General features: G+C 41.8%; 1 protein-coding gene across 1 annotated transcript in view; it reads left to right on the top strand.

The window, feature by feature from the left end:
• The window catches only part of CCBE1 (collagen and calcium binding EGF domains 1), a 410,001-nt gene that overhangs the window by 386,286 nt on the left and 4,240 nt on the right, over window positions 1-19,475 (top strand). The window contains exons 6-10 of the mRNA XM_069746218.1: window positions 9,238-9,341; window positions 15,538-15,658; window positions 16,740-16,879; window positions 18,765-18,800; window positions 19,104-19,139. Of these exons, the coding sequence (XP_069602319.1) occupies window positions 9,238-9,341; window positions 15,538-15,658; window positions 16,740-16,879; window positions 18,765-18,800; window positions 19,104-19,139 (437 nt within the window). The remainder of the gene's footprint in view (window positions 1-9,237; window positions 9,342-15,537; window positions 15,659-16,739; window positions 16,880-18,764; window positions 18,801-19,103; window positions 19,140-19,475) is intronic.

Genomic DNA, 19,475 nt, shown 5'->3' with positions numbered 1-19,475 from the left:
AAAAAGATCTTTAGCACTCAAGTTTTTGTTTTCACAAGGGTAAGAGGAGAAATTGGACCCCAAAAGTTGTTGTACAATTTGTCCTGAGTATGCTGGTAACCCATATGTGGGGGTTAACCACTGTTTGGGTGCACGGCAGAGCTCGGAAGGGAAGGAGCGCCGTTTTGGAATGCAGACTTTGATAGAATGGTCGGCGGGCATTATGTTGCGTTTGCAGAGCCCCTGATGTACCTAAAAAGTAGAAACCCCACCCAAGTGACCCAATTTTGGAAACTAGACCCCCCAAGGAACTTATCTGGATGTGTGGTGAGAACTTTGAATGCCCAAGTGCTTCACAGAAGTTTATAATGCAGAGTCGTGAAAATAAAAAATATTTTTTTTTCCACAAAAAAGATTTTTTAGCCCCCAAGTTTTAATTTTCACAAGGGTAACAAAAGAAATTGGACCCCAAAAGTTGTTGTCCAATTTGTCCTGAGTATGCTGGTACCCCATATGTGGGGGTAAACCACTGTTTGGGCGCACGGCAGAGCTCGGAAGGAAGGGTCACCGTTTTGGAATGCAGACTTTGATAGAATGGTCTGCGGGCGTTATGTTGCGTTTGCAGAGCCCCTGATGTACCTAAACAGTAGAAACCCCCCACAAGTGACCCCATTTTGGAAACTAGACCCCCCGAGGAACTTATCTAGATGTGTGGTGAGAACTTTGAATGCCCAAGAGCTTCACATAAGTTTATAATGCAGAGTCGTGAAAATAAAAAATATATTTTTTTCCACAAAAAAGATTTTTTAGCCCCCAAGTTTTTATTTTCACAAGGGTAAGAGGAGAAATTGGACCCCAAAAGTTGTTGTCCAATTTATCCCGAGCACGCTGATGCCCAATATGTGGGGGTAAACCACTGTTTGGGCGCACGGCAGAGCTCAGAAGGGAGGGAGCACCATTTGACTTTTTGAGCGCAAAATTGGCTATCGTGTTTGGAGACCCCCTGATGTACCTAAACAGTGGAAACCCCCCAATTCTAACTCCAACCCTAACCCCAACACACCCCTAACCCTAATCCCAACCCGATCCATAATCCTAATCACAACCCTAACGATAATCACAACCCTAACCCCAAAACAACCCTAATCTCAACCCTAACCATAACCCTAATCAAAACACTAAATCCAACACACCCCTAATCCTAATCTCAACCCTATCCTCAAACCTAACCCTAATGCCAATACACCCCTAACCCTAATCCCAACCCTAACCTTAACCCTAATCCCAAGCCTAACCCTAACCTTAACCCTAATCCCAAACCTAACCCTAATCCCAAACGTAACCCTAATGCCAACCCTAACCCTAATCCAAACACTAATCCCAACTCTAACCCTAACTTTAGCCTCAATCCTAGCCCTAACTTTAGCCCCAACCCTAGCCCTAACCCTAACTTTAGCCCCAACCCTAGCCCTAACCCTAATTTTAGCCCCAACCCTAGCCCTAACCCTAACTTTAGCTCTAACCCTAACCCTAACTTTAGCCCCAAGCCTAACCCTAGCCCTAAAGCTACTTTCACACTTGCGTCGTGTGGCATCCGTCGCAATCCGTCGTTTTGGACAAAAAATGGATCTTGCAAATGTGCCCGCAGGATGCCTTTTTTGCCCATAGACTTGTATTGCCGACGGATGGCCACACATCGCGTCCATCGTGCACTGGATCCGTTGTGTTTTGGCGGACCGTCGTCACAAAAAAACGTTCAATGTAACCTTTTTTTTGTACGTCGCGTCCGCCATTTCCGCTCATGCGTGGCCGTAACTCTGCCCCCTCCTCCCCAGGACGTAGACTGGGCAGTGGATGAGTTGAAAAACTGCATCCGCTGCCCACGTTGTGCACAATTTTCACAACGTGCGTCGGTACGTCGGGCCGACGCATTGCCTAACCGTAGCCCTAACCCTAACCCTAAATTTAGCCCCAACCCTAACCCTAATTTTAGCCCCAACTCATCTCTCCTGCCGGCCGGCAGATGGCGGGCGTACTGCGCATGCGCCCATCATTTTCTTTCCATATGAAGAAGCCGGCGAGCAGGAGGGGACGCAGGAGGACCCAGGGACACCGGTAAGTATGATAGGGTCCCATCCTACTTCTCTGTCCTCTGATGTGCGATCACATCAGAGGACAGAGAATGACCGATCGTTTTTTTTTTTTGCGACCGCCGGTAAACAGTTAATTACCGGCGATCGCAAAACAGGGGTCGGTAAGAACCGACCCCGATCACGTTCTTTGGGGTCTCGGCTACCCCCGGCAGCCGAGACCCCAAAGATGGCAACGCCCATCGGGAGCCACGAGAAGCATCGGGGGAGACAGGTGAGTATCGGGGGGCTATCAGGGAAAAGGGAAAAAGCGTTTTTTTTTTTTTTTGCGATCGCCGGTAAACGGTTAATTACCGGCGATCGCAACTCGGGGGTTGGTAAAAAAAACCCGAATCATGTTCTCTGGGGAATCGGCTACCCCCGGCAACCCAGACCCCAGAGAAAAACCGACTCTGGGGGGCGCTATTCACTTTTTCACTTTTTTAATTTTTTTTGTGGTTTAAGTACCCTTAACTGCCGCCGTTAAAAGGCGTATTGGCGGTCGTTAAGGGGTTAAAGTACAATGCAAAATAGAATCAATGCATGTTAATTACAAGGCTTTGGTTGTTATGTCCTCTGGTACTGGGTCAGGGATCCTGAAAATACAGAGAACTCAAGTGTAACAACCATTAAAATATAGAAACATTTAAAGGGAACCTGTCACCCTGTTTTTTCAATATGAGCTAAAAATAGCGTTAAATAGGGCCTGAGCTGTGCTTTACAATAGTGCCTTTATTGTCCCGTTTCCCCACCTTTGCTGCCAAAATACCTTAGTAAAGTCACCGTTTTCGCCTGTCAATCACGCTGGTCTGTGCGCGGTGATGTGCTGTATGCTATGACCACAGTTGGGCAAAGCATAATGCGCAGGCGCAAGAGCCGAATGCACTGCGCAACTGCAAAAAAAGACCGCGATCTGTGTGATTCACAGATAGAGTTACGTCAGACACACCGAGGAGCGCGGGGGAGAAACAGTGATTTCACAATGCCCATTTGACCAGACCAGCGTGATTGACAGCCGAAAACGGCGACTTTACTAAGGTATTTTGGCAGCAAAGGTGGGGATTCTGGGGACAATAAAAGCACTATTGTAAAGCACAGCTCAGGCCCTATTTAATGCTATTTTTAGCTCATATTGAAAAACGGGGTGACAGGTTCCCTTTAATATTAAGAAATAATAGTGATGTCACAGATATTCCTAACTCTGCTATGTATCACACCTCTCCATCCCCCGCTCCCCTATATACCAGATCTCTCCATCCCCCGCTCCTCTATATACCAGATCTCTCCATCCCCCACTCCCCTATATACCACACCTCCATCGCCCGCTCGCCTATAGACCAAACCTCTGCATCCCCCATTCCCCTATATACCACACCTCCATCTCCCAATCCACTATATACCACACCTCTCCATCCCCCGCTCCTCCATATATCAGACCGCTCCATCCCCCGCTCCCCTATATACCAAACCTCTCCATCCCCCGCTCCTCCATATACCAAACCTCTGCATCCCCCGTTCCCCTATATACCACACCTCCATCCCTCGCTCCCCTATATACCACACCTCTCCATCCTCCGCTCCCCTATATATCAGACCTCTCTGTCCCCCGCACCTCTATGAATCAGACCTCTCCATCCCCCGCTCCTCCATATATCAGACCTCTCCGTTCCCCGCTCCTCCATATATCAGACCTCTCCATCCTCCGCTCCCCTATATATCAGACCTCTCTGTCCCCCGCTCCTCTATGAATCAGACCTCGCCATCCCCCGCTCCTCCATATATCAGACCTCTCCATCCCCCACTCCTCCATATATCAGACCTCTCCGTTCCCCACTCCTCCATATATCAGACCTCTCCGTTCCCCGCTCCTCCATATAACAGACCTCTCCGTTCCCCGCTCCTCCATATATCAGACCTCTCCGTCCCCCTCTCTTCCATATATCAGACCTCTCCATCCCCCACTCCTCCATATATCAGACCTCTCCATCCCCCACTCCTCCATATATCAGACCTCTCCATCCCCCACTCCTCCATATATCAGACCTCTCCGTTCCCCGCTCCTCCATATATCAGACCTCTCCGTTCCCCGCTCCTCCATATATCAGACCTCTCCGTTCCCCGCTCCTCCATATATCAGACCTCTCCATTCCCCGCTCCTCCATATATCAGACCTCTCCGTTCCCCCCTCCTCCATATATCAGACCTCTCCGTTCCCCGCTCCTCCATATATCAGACCTCTCCATTCCCCGCTCCTCCATATATCAGACCTCTCCATTCCCCGCTCCTCTATATATCAGACCTCTCCGTTCCCCGCTCCTCTATATATCAGACCTCTCCGTTCCCCGCTCCTCCATATATCAGACCTCTCCGTTCCCCGCTCCTCCATATATCAGACCTCTCCATTCCCCGCTCCTCCATATATCAGACCTCTCCATTCCCCGCTCCTCCATATATCAGACCTCTCCATTCCCCGCTCCTCTATATATCAGACCTCTCCGTTCCCCCCTCCTCCATATATCAGACCTCTCCGTTCCCCCCTCCTCCATATATCAGACCTCTCCGTTCCCCCCTCCTCCATATATCAGACCTCTCCGTCCCCCGCTCCTCCATATATCAGACCTCTCCGTTCCCCGCTCCTCCATATATCAGACCTCTCCGTTCCCCGCTCCTCCATATATCAGACCTCTCCATCCCCCGCTCCTGTATATACACAGGCCTCTCCATTACCCGCTCCTCCATATATCAGACCTCTCCATCCCCCGCTCCTCCATATATCAGACCTCTCCATCCCCCGCTCCTCCATATATCAGACCTCTTCATCCCCCACTCCTCTATATATCAGACCTCTCCATCCCCCGCTCCTACATATATCAGACCTCTCCATCCCCCGCTCCTACATATATCAGTCCTCTCCGTCCCCCACTCCTCTATATACACAGACATCTCCATCCCCGCTCCTCTATATACACAGACATCTCCATCCCCCGCTCCTGTATATACACAGACCTCTCTGTCCCCCGCTCCTGTGTATACACAGACCTCTCTGTCCCCAGCTCCTGTATATACACAGACCTCTCCATCACCTGCTCCTTTATATACACAGACGTCTCTGTCCCCCGCTCCTGTATATACACAGACATCTCCATCCCCCGCTCCTGTATATACACAGGCCTCTCCATCACCTGCTCCTGTATATACACAGGCCTCTCCATTACCCGCTCCTGTATATACACAGACATCTCCATCACCTGCTCCTGTATATACACAGGCCTCTCCATTACCCGCTCCTGTATATACACAGACCTCTCTGTCCCCCGCTCCTGTATATACACAGACCTCTCCATCACCTGCTCCTGTATATACACAGACATCTCCATCACCTGCTCCTGTATATACACAGGCCTCTCCATCACCTGCTCCTGTATATACACAGACCTCTCCATCACCTGCTCCTGTATATACACAGACCTCTCCATCACCTGCTCCTTTATATACACAGACGTCTCTGTCCCCCGCTCCTGTATATACACAGACCTCTCCATCACCTGCTCCTGTATATACACAGGTCTCTCCGTCCCCAGCTCCTGTATATACACAGGTCTCTCCGTCCCCAGCTCCTGTATATACACAGGTCTCTCCATCCCCAGCTCCTGTATATACACAGGTCTCTCCGTCCCCAGCTCCTGTATATACACAGGTCTCTCCGTCCCCAGCTCCTGTATATACACAGGTCTCTCCGTCCCCAGCTCCTGTATATACACAGGTCTCTCCATACCCCAGCTCCTGTATATACACAGGCCTCTCCATCCCCAGCTCCTGTATATACACAGACCTCTCCATCACCTGCTCCTGTATATACACAGGCCTCTCCGTCACCTGCTCCTGTATATACACAGGCCTCTCCATTACCCGCTCCTGTATATACACAGACCTCTCTGTCCCCCGCTCCTGTATATACACAGACCTCTCCGTCCCCAGCTCCTGTATATACACAGGCCTCTCCATCCCCAGCTCCTGTATATACACAGGTCTCTCCGTCCCCAGCTCCTGTATATACACAGACCTCTCCGTCCCCAGCTCCTGTATATACACAGGTCTCTCCATCACCAGCTCCTGTATATACACAGACCTCTCCATCCCCAGCTCCTGTATATACACAGGTCTCTCCATCACCTGCTCCTGTATATACACAGGCCTCTCCATCACCTGCTCCTGTATATACACAGGTCTCTCCGTCCCCAGCTCCTGTATATACACAGGTCTCTCCATACCCCAGCTCCTGTATATACACAGGTCTCTCCATACCCCAGCTCCTGTATATACACAGGTCTCTCCATCCCCAGCTCCTGTATATACACAGGCCTCTCCATCCCCAGCTCCTGTATATACACAGACCTCTCCGTCCCCAGCTCCTGTATATACACAGGCCTCTCCATCCCCAGCTCCTGTATATACACAGGTCTCTCCGTCCCCAGCTCCTGTATATACACAGGTCTCTCCATACCCCAGCTCCTGTATATACACAGGCCTCTCCATCCCCAGCTCCTGTATATACACAGACCTCTCCGTACCCCAGCTCCTGTATATACACAGACCTCTCCGTCCCCAGCTCCTGTATATACACAGGCCTCTCCATCCCCAGCTCCTGTATATACACAGGCCTCTCCATCCCCAGCTCCTGTATATACACAGGTCTCTCCGTCCCCAGCTCCTGTATATACACAGGTCTCTCCATACCCCAGCTCCTGTATATACACAGGTCTCTCCATCCCCAGCTCCTGTATATACACAGGCCTCTCCATCCCCAGCTCCTGTATATACACAGGCCTCTCCATCCCCAGCTCCTGTATATACACAGGCCTCTCCGTCCCCAGCTCCTGTATATACACAGACCACTCTGTCTCCCATTCTTCTATATACCGGATGACTCTGTCTTTTACACACAGGCCTTTCCGCTCCCTGCTCTTCTCTGTTCTGTATCAATCTGTAATCTGTAATATACTTGGTAGAAGTGTTTTTATTTGTACCTTAGATAATTTTAATGCAGTTTAATCTGTTCAGTCAATCAAAAAAGGCAGCACTCTGTGGCGCCTTAGCATGCAATTATGAAAATTTAATTGCATCACTGCATTAGACATATGAAAAATTTAGCCACAGGTGTTTTTAATTCCTGCAGCACCACTGCCCCTCCACAGAGATGTAGATTTTAGTCTAACATGAGGATTCATGTTCCCATACAGATGAAGACTTTATTCTAAGAGAGGAAAGGCATTGCTAGTCCTGTAAACGAGAAACGCCTTATCGTGGCTTCCAGGTACACATGAATTGGCCAATTTATGCCCTAAGCTTTCTCAATTTTTCATATTTCTAATGCAGTAATGCAGTTCAATTTTCATATTTCCAATTTGCATGCTATGGTGCTGCAGAGTGCTGCCTTTTTTGTTTGACTGTATACGAGTTGGTGACTCTAGTTTCAACACCTGTTCACACTTAGTCTATGTTTGCATATGAAGGTCAGTTTTTAAAATGTTTTAATCTGTTCAGTGTCATGGTAAGTACAGAGCTCTACATCTAAATGTGTGAACAGAAAGATGAACTTTTGTCTACTACCCCATTGATGTTCATGCCATGCGACTTGCAGAGTGCCAAATTTTCAAAAAATAATAAAAATTGAGAAATAAAAAAAAAAAAAAAACTTTTTCCGTTCCACATGAGTTAAGTTACAGATCTCAGAATGTGGACATACAAACAATTTTTTTTTATGGTTTTTTTTGTCCCCAAAATAGTGTTCTCCCTCATTCCCTACAAAAAAAAATGGATGCTAGTGTAAAAAACGTTGGTCTTCTGAAGGTGCTCGTGTATGCCATATTACTACCGGATATCATTCATTTTATAAAATAGTATACCATAGTAATAATATTACAGTGTATTGAAGAGGAGGTCAAGAAATCACAGGTCCAAGTTTATTAAAGAAAATAATTAAAATGTAAAAAAAAAAAAAAGATAAATGTATAAAAAAAAAACCTCCAAAAAATAAAATAAAAACGTTTCAATCACCTTCCAATTCAATAAATTTAAATGTACAAATCTAAAAGATTGGAGTAGGTACGGTAATTAAAATGTAATATATATATATATATATATATATATATATATATAAATGTTTTTTAAATATAAAAAATTACATAAGAAAAATATTAAAGTTTCAATCAGCTCCCATTTCCATAAACAAAAATGGAAAAGTCCCCCCCAAAAATTGAACATATTTAGTATGGCTGCATGCAAAATTGTGCAAACGCATATTTCAAAAATTTGTCTCATGGGATGGATGCCAAAAAAAAAAATTGAAATATTAAAATAATGTTTTTCTTACTTGGCATGAGCAAAAAACTGAATAATTACCGATCAGAAAGTGGTGTAGATCCTAAAATTGCATAAATAAAAACTACAGTTCAACTTTTCAAAATGTTTTTAAAAGATTTTTATTTATTTATTTTTCAAAGCAGGAAACAATAAAAAAAAAACTATAAAATTGGTATAACGAAAACTATATATATATATATATATATATATATATATATATATATATATATATATAAATTAGTATGTAATTTTAACCGAAAAGTGAATGATGCAAAAACCAAATCCTAAAGAATGAAAAGTGAAATTAAAATTTTTCTTCCGTTCCATTGCACTTGACTATATTTTCCTGTTTTCATTACAATATAAGGAAAAAAGAATGATGTCCTACAAATGTACTACTTGTCGTACAAAAATAAAGCCTCATATGGCTATGCTGATGGAAAAATGAAAAATACATGGAGATAAGGAGGCAAAAGCTAAAGAATTAAATTTAAAAAAAAGGTCTAAAAGAGATATTAACAAGTCTGATACAAACTTTTAATTTTTGTTGTGCAGTTCCAGTATCATGTCCTTTACTAGAGAAAACTAATCCCTCTGAAAACAGAGAGGACATTTCCCCATATGATGTCACCAAGTCCTTTATAATGCAACATACAATCTAAAAATCAAATGTGAAGATACAAGAGACCTGTCAGCGCCGGCCGCTCGCACATAGAGAGGAGGTAATGCGCTTATTCCAGTCTAACAAACATTTCTCTATTTACAGGAGAATTTGAGCAATCAAACAACGTGCTGAAACCAGGAATTTGCTCAGATACTTGTAAAGAATTTCACCAAATAAAACAGACCGTCTTACAGCTAAAGCAGAAGGTACATGATCAGTTCCATACACCGTCCCCCCAGCCGAGACAAGTGTGTACAGACATGAAACACGCACTATATTGTATTATAGTAGTTATATTCTTGTACATAGGGGCAGTATTATAGTAGTTATATTCCTGTACATAGGAGCAGTATTATAGTAGTTATATTCTTGTACATAGGGGCAGTATTATAGCAGTTATATTCTTGTACATAGGGGGCAATATTATAGTATTTATATTCTTGTATATGGGGCAGTATTATAGCAGTTATATTCTTGTACATAGGGGCAGTATTATAGTAGTTATATTCTTGTACATAGGGGCAGTATTATAGTAGTTATATTCTTGTACATAGGAGCAGTATTATAGTAGTTATATTCTTGTACATAGGGGCAGTATTATAGTAGTTATATTCTTGTACATAGGGGCAGTATTATAGTAGTTATATTCTTGTACATAGGGGCAGTATTATAGTAGTTATATTCCTGTACATAGTGGCAGTATTATAGTAGTTATATTCTTGTACATAAAAGCAGTATTATAGTAGTTATATTCTTGTATATAGGGGCAGTATTATAGTAGTTATATTCTTGTATATAGGGGCAGTATTATAGTAGTTATATTCCTGTACATAGTGGCAGTATTATAGTAGTTATATTTTTGTACATAGGAGCAGTATTATAGTAGTTATATTCTTGTATATAGGGGCAGTATTATAGTAGTTATATTCTTGTATATAGGGGCAGTATTATAGTAGTTATATTCCTGTACATAGTGGCAGTATTATAGTAGTTATATTCTTGTACATAGGGGCAGTATTATAGTAGTTATATTCTTGTACATAGGAGCAGTATTATAGTAGTTATATTATTGTACATAGGGGCAGTATTATAGTAGTTATATTCTTGTACATAGGGGCAGTATTATAGTAGTTATATTCCTGTACATAGTGGCAGTATTATAGTAGTTATATTCTTGTACATAGGGGCAGTATTACAGTAGTTATATTCTTGTACATAGGGGCAGTATTATAGTAGTTATATTCTTGTACATAGGGGCAGTATTATAGTAGTTATATTCTTGTACATAGGGGGCAGTAATATAGTAGTTATATTCTTGTACATGGTGGCAGTATTATAGTAGTTATATTCTTGTACATAGGAGCAGTATTATAGTAGTTATATTCTTATACATAAGGGCAGTATTATAGTAGTTATATTCTTGTACATAGGGGGCAGTAATATAGTAGTTATATTCTTGTACATGGTGGCAGTATTATAGTAGTTATATTCTTGTACATAGGAGCAGTATTATAGTAGTTATATTCTTATACATAAGGGCAGTATTATAGTAGTTATATGCTTGTACATAGGGGGCAGTAATATAGTAGTTATATTCTTGTACATGGTGGCAGTATTATAGTAGTTATATTCTTGTACATACGAGCAGTATTATAGTAGTTATATTCTTGTACATAGGAGCAGTATTATAGTAGTTATATTCTTGTACATAGGGGCAGTATTATAGTAGTTATATTCTTGTACATAGGGGCAGTATTATAGTAGTTATATTCTTGTACATATGAGCAGTATTATAGTAGTTATATTCTTGTACATAGGGACAGTATTATAGTAGTTATATTCTTGTACATAGGGGCAGTATTATAGTAGTTATAGTATTGTACATAAGATCAGTTTTATAGTAAACATCAAAACAAGAGAATCTTTTTTAAAAAAAATTGCTGGTCTTTGCCTGATTATATAATACTTTTCTCTTTCTTGGGGGTTGCGATAGCTCATGGTAGTTTTTACAGCAACAACCTTAGGGCATTTTTGTGTTTGTTAAGTTTATACCCAGTAATTATATTGTCTGCGTGTTCTCTTTAAATCAAAGGGTTGATTAAATGTAAGTAAAAATACCAAATTCTGAGAAACCACAGTGGCTTTTCTTCTTTATCGTATCACATATGGCACAGGTAATATTATGGTGCTGGAATGTGAACTTTAATAAAAACTGAACACAATATATGAACATAATCAAAAACTCTTAAGTGCTACATTTTTGTGGCCACTTTTATGGCAGAGCTATGCTCCCTCACTCACTGCCTGGCATCAAGTGTAAACCTGTCACATTTCACTATACAATACATGTGGACGGGGCGGTTTTGAAAAAGAAATCCACATGGAATTCAGGGCACGCTGAGGATTTTCAGATCCACGGGAAGCCCAATCTGTTGCACAAATGTCACACGAATGGAAAACTCCATGGGAAATTTTCAAAGCATAAGATTTAAAGCGGTTGCGCAAGATTTCATAATGGAAATAGCACAGATTGCAAAGTCGATATTTTAAGAATAAAGATGTAAAAATGGCTGTATAATCCTTCATATAAGTTTGACTCAATCTCCATCCACTTAGCTTGATTAGCTTCTCCTCAGTGTCCCTCCTCTCCCTTGTTGTTGAGCCTTTCTCCAGCAAGACTGAAGGACAAGTCTTCAATGTCTCTCCTCCCATCTGCTGAATTTTCCCTTACTTTGATTGACTGACGGCTCCTCAATGTCCCTCCTCCCTCCTGCTACTGAACCTCTCGCCACATAGTCTGATGAACAGGTCCTCAATGTCCCTCCTCCCTCCTGCTACTGAACCTCTCGCCAAATAGTCTGATGAACAAGTCCTCAATGTCCCTCCTCCCTTCTGCTACTGAACCTCTCGCCACATAGTCTGATGAACAGGTCCTCAATGTCCCTCCTCCCTCCTGCTACTGAACCTCTGGCCACAAAGTCTGATGAACAAGTCCTCAATGTCCCTCCTCACTTCTGCTACTGAACCTCTCGCCACATAGTCTGATGAACAGTTCCTCAATGTCCCTCCTCCCTCCTGCTACTGAACCTCTCGCCACATAGTCTGATGAACAGGTCCTCAATGTCCCTCCTCCCTCCTGCTACTGAACCTCTCCCCACATAGGTTGATGAACAGGTCCTCAATGTCCCTCCTCCCTTCTGCTACTGAACCCCTTGCCACATAGTCTGATGAACAGGTCCTCAATGTTCCTCCTCCCTCCTGCTACTGAACCTCTCCCCACATAGTCTGATGAACAGGTCCTCAATGTCCCTCCTCCCTCCTGCTGCTGAACCTCTCCCCACATAGTCTGATGAACAGGTCCTCAATGTCCCTCCTCCCTCCTGCTACTGAACTTCTCCCCACATAGGTTGATGAACAGGTCCTCAATGTCCCTCCTCCCTTCTGCTACTGAACCCCTTGCCACATAGTCTGATGAACAGGTCCTCAATGTCCCTCCTCCCTCCTGCTACTGAACCTCTCCCCACAAAGTCTGATGAACAAGTCCTCAATGTCCCTCCTCCCTTCTGCTACTGAACCCCTTGCCACATAGTCTGATGAACAGGTCCTCAATGTTCCTCCTCCCTCCTGCTACTGAACCTCTCCCCACATAGTCTGATGAACAGGTCCTCAATGTCCCTCCTCCCTCCTGCTGCTGAACCTCTCCCCACATAGTCTGATGAACAGGTCCTCAATGTCTCTCCTCCCTCCTGCTACTGAACTTCTCCCCACATAGGTTGATGAACAAGTCCTCAATGTCCCTCGTCCCTCCTGCTACTGAACTTCTCCCCACATAGTCTGATGAACAGGTCCTCAATGTCCCTCCTCCCTTCTGCTACTGAACCCCTTGCCACATAGTCTGATGAACAGGTCCTCAATGTCCCTCCCCCCTCCTGCTACTGAACCTCTCCCCACACAGTCTGATGAACAGGTCCTCAATGTCCCTCCTCCCTCCTGCTACTGAACCTCTCCCCACATAGTCTGATGAACAGGTCCTCAATGTCCCTCCTCCCTCCTGCTACTAAACCTCTCCCCACATAGTCTGATGAACAGGTCCTCAATGTCCCTCCTCCCTCCTGCTGCTGAACCTCTCCCCACATAGTCTGATGAACAGGTCCTTAATGTCTCTCCTCCCTCCTGCTACTGAACCTCTCCCCACATAGGTTGATCAACAGGTCCTCAATGTCCCTCCCCCCTGCTGGTGAATTTCCAGTCATCTGACAGCTCCTCTCCCACCACTGAACCTCTCTCCACCTACTCTGATGGACAGATCCTCAGTGTCCCTCATCCCTGCCGCTTAACCTCTTTCTACCTAGCCTGATGGATAGGTCCTCAATTTCCCTCTTTCCTACTGCTGAATCTCCACCCACTTATATTGACTGATATCTCCTCAGTGTCCCTCCTCCCTACTTTGGAACCTCTCTTCACCTAGTCTGATGTACAAGTTCTCGTGTCCCTCCTCCCAGCTGTTAAATCTCTTCCCACCTAGACTGACTGAGAGTTATTTCATGTCCCTCCTTTCTGTTGATGAACCTCTTTCCATCTAGCCTGATAGACAACTCCTCAGTGTCCCTCCTCCCTGCTACTGAACCTCTCTTCACCTAGTCTGATGTACAAATTCTCGGTGTCAATCCTCCCAGCTCTTCCCACCTAGACTGACTGACAGTTATTTAATATCCCTCCTCCCTGTTGATGAACCTCTCTCCATCTAGCCTGATGAAACAGCTCCTCAGTGTTCCTCTTCCCTGCTGCTGCTGAGATCTCACACTGCTCAGTACAAGCTGCAGATGTCAGTCAGGCTGGGTGTAATACTAGAGATAATTGGGGTCCAGAATAGGGTCTTATCTGATAAAAAGAGGGGGTTTAATAGCAGGGAAATTGCTGACCTGGCACAATTGTGTACCACACAACAAGAAAGGAGCTTGGATATATCGGCTGCTGCAGATCCCAGGGTGAACGAACCATAAAGAGAAAGAAGTGTAGATAATATGTGGTTCCTCTGCGCAATAATTTCAGAAGACACAATAAAACTTGATGCTCATCTTAATATCAGGATTTTACAGCCTTTTTGACATGGATTTTTAAAGTAAAGACAGCAGTGTGATCAGGTGTAAAAGTTGATTTAATATAGTATATACTGTATGGGTGAAATCTGCCCCAAATCTAGGTTTTGTGTCAAATCTGCACTGAAAAAAAAAACCTGCAACATGTGAACATGGCCTTAAAGTCTCAAGGGTGTAATAAAGTCTCACACTTTCCCCAGAGAATGACACGGCTGATTTGTATCTTTATTATATGTCCTTAAAGAATAACAAGACTTTGATTTATTTTTTCTTAATAATTTTCAGCATGGAAAGTTAAGAAACTTTTCAAATCACTTAATTAGGGAATTTGTCTTAATTTATGTAAAAAAGAGGAATTCCATGTAAGCGTCTTCCTAATTCCTACCTTTCCCCATTCTATTCGCTGCCTTCAGGTGCATTGATATCCGAGCGTAGACATTAGGAGTACAGATGATGGCAGTGATGGGGAGGAGCTGCGCATTCAGAGGAGGAGACAGAGGCTGCCCCATCACTGCCATCATCTGTACTCCAAAGGAGCATGCTCTCGTACACTGGCCTTGCCATTTTTTTTTCTTTTTACAAAAATGAAGACAAATCTGTAATAAAGTAATTTACAAGGAATCAAAACTTTCATGTTAGAGAAAATTATGTACAAAATGCTAATTTTTCTGCTGCGTTTTACAGCACCGCCTACGAGATTTCAGAAATCTCACGCACACACATTGATTTTTTTTGTCATCAGTATTTTGTGCTTGGACGTAGAGAATGTCACTTCTTTCAGCGTTTATCACCCATTGACTTGTAATGGGTGGTGAAATAACGCTGAAAAAAACGCAAGTATCAGGTTTTTGCAGTTTTTTTTTGTGCCAAAACCTGATTCTATGGAATGGGACTTTTTTTTTCCCCAACACTAAACTATCAGCATGCACAAAAGACAAATCCAGCATGCCAAAACCACCGTAAAAAAAACCGGATAAAAAAACGCATAAAAAACACTGCAAGAAAAAGCTGAAAAAACGCCTAGTGTGAACTTACTCTTAGAAAGGGAGACCAAAGGATGCGATGCGCTATACTAGATCGCTCAGTGCATGTAAGCAGCCATAGTTCTCGGCAGCGGGAGTCTTTTTGCATGTGCTGCCGAGAACGATGATTTTTTTTTATGCTGCATAAAAGATTAACAGGAATTTTACTAGTTGATCTGGTGATCGGCAGCCGGTCTAAACGGCGAGATAATTGTGAAACGAGCGTTTTTCATGATTCTCTTGCACCCTCAGTGAATGATACTTTGTCTCTCGGCTTTCAGCTGGCGTTATTACCGAACAGTGTTTCCGAATCCAGCAAGCACATCACCGCTGACAAAGTGCTGGCCTCCACCATGTACGTTCAGGGACCACCGGGGTTACCGGGAACGCAAGGACCCCCAGGTACGACCATGAACCGCTTTATGTGCCTATATTTATAAATCCTGACCATGTGCAGAACTTTACCAGCAAGTCCGAAATAAAGAGACGAAAAAGTATGACAACAAGTCAACCACAAAAGTGCGCCCGGCCCAGACCCATTACATTAGCAAAATACACAAAAAGGTCTAAAAAAAATCCTAACTATAAAAATATCAATTCTAAAAAATGACAATAATTCTGCATTTTCTGTGAAAAAAAATAGAACAGCTTTAAAGGGGTTGTACAGTGAAAATAAATTAATCGGTGGGGGTCCGACTGCTGGAATTCCCACTGATCAGCAGAACTAAGCGCTTTAATCTCCAGTAAGGTACAGTAGGACGGCAATAAGTTATCAAATAGGTTTTAAAGGGAATCAGTCAGCAGGTTTTTTCTATCTCGTCAAAGAGCAGCATGATGTAGGGGCAGAGACCCTGATTCCAGCGATGTGTCATTTTGTTTACTGGGTGCAGAAGTTACGATAGAATCACAGTTTTCTCTGCTCCAGATCTGGCAGAGCTCAGCTGATGAGCCCTGTATAACTCCATATCACAGCTTTCTCTGTGGCTGGACCAGGAGGCATGAGGCCAGTTGACCTTTAATGATAATCTTCTGCTGATAAAACATTGATTGTATTGAACCTCAAAACACAGCCTAGTAAGTGACACATCATTGGAATCAGTGTCTCTTCCAGAACATTATGCTGCTCTCACATTTCAAAGCAAAAAATTGCTGACAGATTCCCTTTAACAATTTTCAATGGAGAAGTCTTTTGCATAGTAAATTATTCACCTTGCCAGTATACTTTTATTAGAATCCCCCCATTGTCGCTAAAGTGCGCAGGTCCCTGTCGCTGCACTTCGGTCCCAGTGCTCGACAGCATTTCCTTGATGGCACAAGAGGGTTGGCTGAGTTAGAAGGGGGCTGGCTTAGCTACTGACATTAGCGCTCATGTAGAAGATCCAGGGTTATTAAGAAGCAAGCGCCTCACTGGCACATTATAGTTGGCTTACTGTAATCAAGAACATTGTGCTAAAAAAATGATGATTATTTTTTGTTATTAAAGGATTACCCGGCCCAAAAGGAAGCGCTGGTCACCCTGGTCTGCCTGGACCACCAGGTCCTCCCGGCCCACGGGGATTCATGGGACCAATGGGGCCTTCTCCAGAGATATCTCCTATTAAACAAGGAAGGAGAGGACCTGTGGTTAGTGCTGAGCAAAGTGTCTCCTCTCTATCTATGTTCTCTCTATCTGCCCATCTATCTTCTATTTATCTATCATTCATATTTATTTTACTCACTTATATAGCACCATTAATTCCGCAGCGCTTTACGCACATTATCATCACTGTCCCCATTGGGGCTCACAGTCTACATTCCCTATCAGTATGTCTATGGAGTGTGGGAGGAAACCGGAGAACCCGGAGGAAACCCACGGAAAAACACGGGGGGAACATACTAACGCCTTGCAGATATTCTCCTTGGTTCTAGCTATCTATTATCTATCTATCATGTATAGATCATGTATTATCTATCTATTATTATCTATCTATCATCTATCTATTATCTTTCTATCATTTATGTATTATGTATCTATTTATCTATTATCTATCTATTAGTTATTTATTATCTATCTATTATTTATCAATCATCTATTATCTATCTATTATCTATCTATCTATTATCTATCTATCTATTATCTATCTATATATTATCTACATATTGTCTATCTATTATCTATCTATATGTTGTCTATCTATTATCTATTTATTATCTATATATCTATTTATCTATCTATTATCTGTAATATATCTATTATCTATCTATCTATGATCTATCTCTCATATGGATTGATCTTTCTATCTAACATTCTATTATCTGTTATCTATCTATCTATCTATCATCTATGTATCTATTATCTATTTATTAATATATCTATCTATTTATGATCTATCTATCTATTATCTATCATCTATCTATTATCTATCTATCTATTATCTATCTATCTATCTATTATCTATCTATCTATTATCTATCTATCTATCTATCATCTATCTATTATCTATCTATCTATCTATTATCTATCTATCTATCTATCTATCTATCTATCAATCTATCTATTATCTATCTATCTATCTATCATCTATCTATTATCTATCTATCTATTATCTATCTATCTATCTATTATCTATCTATCTATCTATTATCTATCTATCTATTATCTATCTATCTATCTATCTATGATCTATCTATGATCTATCTATCTATCTATCTATCTATCTATGTATTATCTATCTATTATCTATCTATCTATCTATGATCTATCTATCTATTATCTATCTATCTATCTATCTATTATCTATCTATGATCTATCTATTAGCTATCTATCTATTATCTATCTATGATCTATCTATTATCTATCTATCTATTATCTATCTATCTATTATCTATCTATCTATCTATCTATCTATTATCTATCTATCTATTATCTATCTATCTATTATCTATCTATCTATCTATTATCTATCTATCTATTATCTATCTATCTATCTATCTATCAATCTATCTATTATCTATCTATCTATCTATCATCTATCTATTATCTATCTATCTATTATCTATCTATCTATCTATTATCTATCTATCTATTATCTATCTATCTATTATCTATCTATCTATCTATGATCTATCTATGATCTATCTATCTATCTATCTATCTATGTATTATCTATCTATTATCTATCTATTATCTATCTATCTATCTATGATCTATCTATCTATTATCTATCTATCTATTATCTATCTATGATCTATCTATTATCTATCTATCTATTATCTATCTATGATCTATCTATCTATTATCTATCTATCTATTATCTATCTATCTATCTATCTATCTATTATCTATCTATCTATTATCTATCTATCTATCTATCTATGATCTATCTATCTCTCATATGGATTGATCTTTCCATCTAACATTCTATTATCTGTCATTCCATATCACATGTGTGTTTCTGTCTATCACTAGTGTGCTGTATATCTACAATACAAAGTTTTCTAACTCTATAGTAATCTGGTTCTTTGCAGGGTCCTCCGGGGGCATCAGGAAAGGATGGGCTGAAGGTCAGTAGCGGACAATTATTTTATTGTGTTCTTTCACCTTTGTACCATACAAATAATAACGAGGAAAGAAGAGATCTAATTAAAAAAAATCATCAGAATGTCAGTTCCTTAAAACTTTTGTTCCGGAACTCTTTTATTCCTTTTATAATTGATTATCTGGATGACAACCCCTCTCCTGCTCGTCCGCGGCCTTTCACCCAGAAACTGATTGGACTAAAGTCTGCCCATAGAGGGCGACACTGGGAATCATATTTATAGTTGTATGTCCTTGGGTCCTTACCACGCCATGTTTTCCTTTCCCAGGGTGACCGAGGAGCTCCAGGACCAAGAGGACTTCCGGTAAGTGCAACGCGGAGTTTGTTAAATCTAAATCCAAACAATTGGAAAATAAAAGCTTTATGTTTAGTAGAAAGTTTCGGATCCTAATCCCAAAGTATTTATCTCTCTAAATACCTAAATACAAACTTCGCTCTGCTACATCTGTTACTCTATAGACATTGGTATAAGACTTGGTGTTAAACAGTTCTTCTAGTTAAAAAAAAAAACAGTGCCCCATCAGGCTGAGTTTGGAATTACATTTTTCAAGTTATGAAATAAATGTTTGTATTCCCTTAGAATGATAGTAGAACCTTTGTCTTATGTCAAACAATCCCTGTTTCCATCTCCACATATCTT

The sequence above is a fragment of the Ranitomeya imitator genome, chromosome 1 (genome assembly GCF_032444005.1).
Source record: "Ranitomeya imitator isolate aRanImi1 chromosome 1, aRanImi1.pri, whole genome shotgun sequence".
In the NCBI taxonomy this organism is placed as follows: Eukaryota; Metazoa; Chordata; class Amphibia; order Anura; family Dendrobatidae; genus Ranitomeya; species Ranitomeya imitator.
This window is presented reverse-complemented; position numbering and strand designations above follow the sequence as displayed.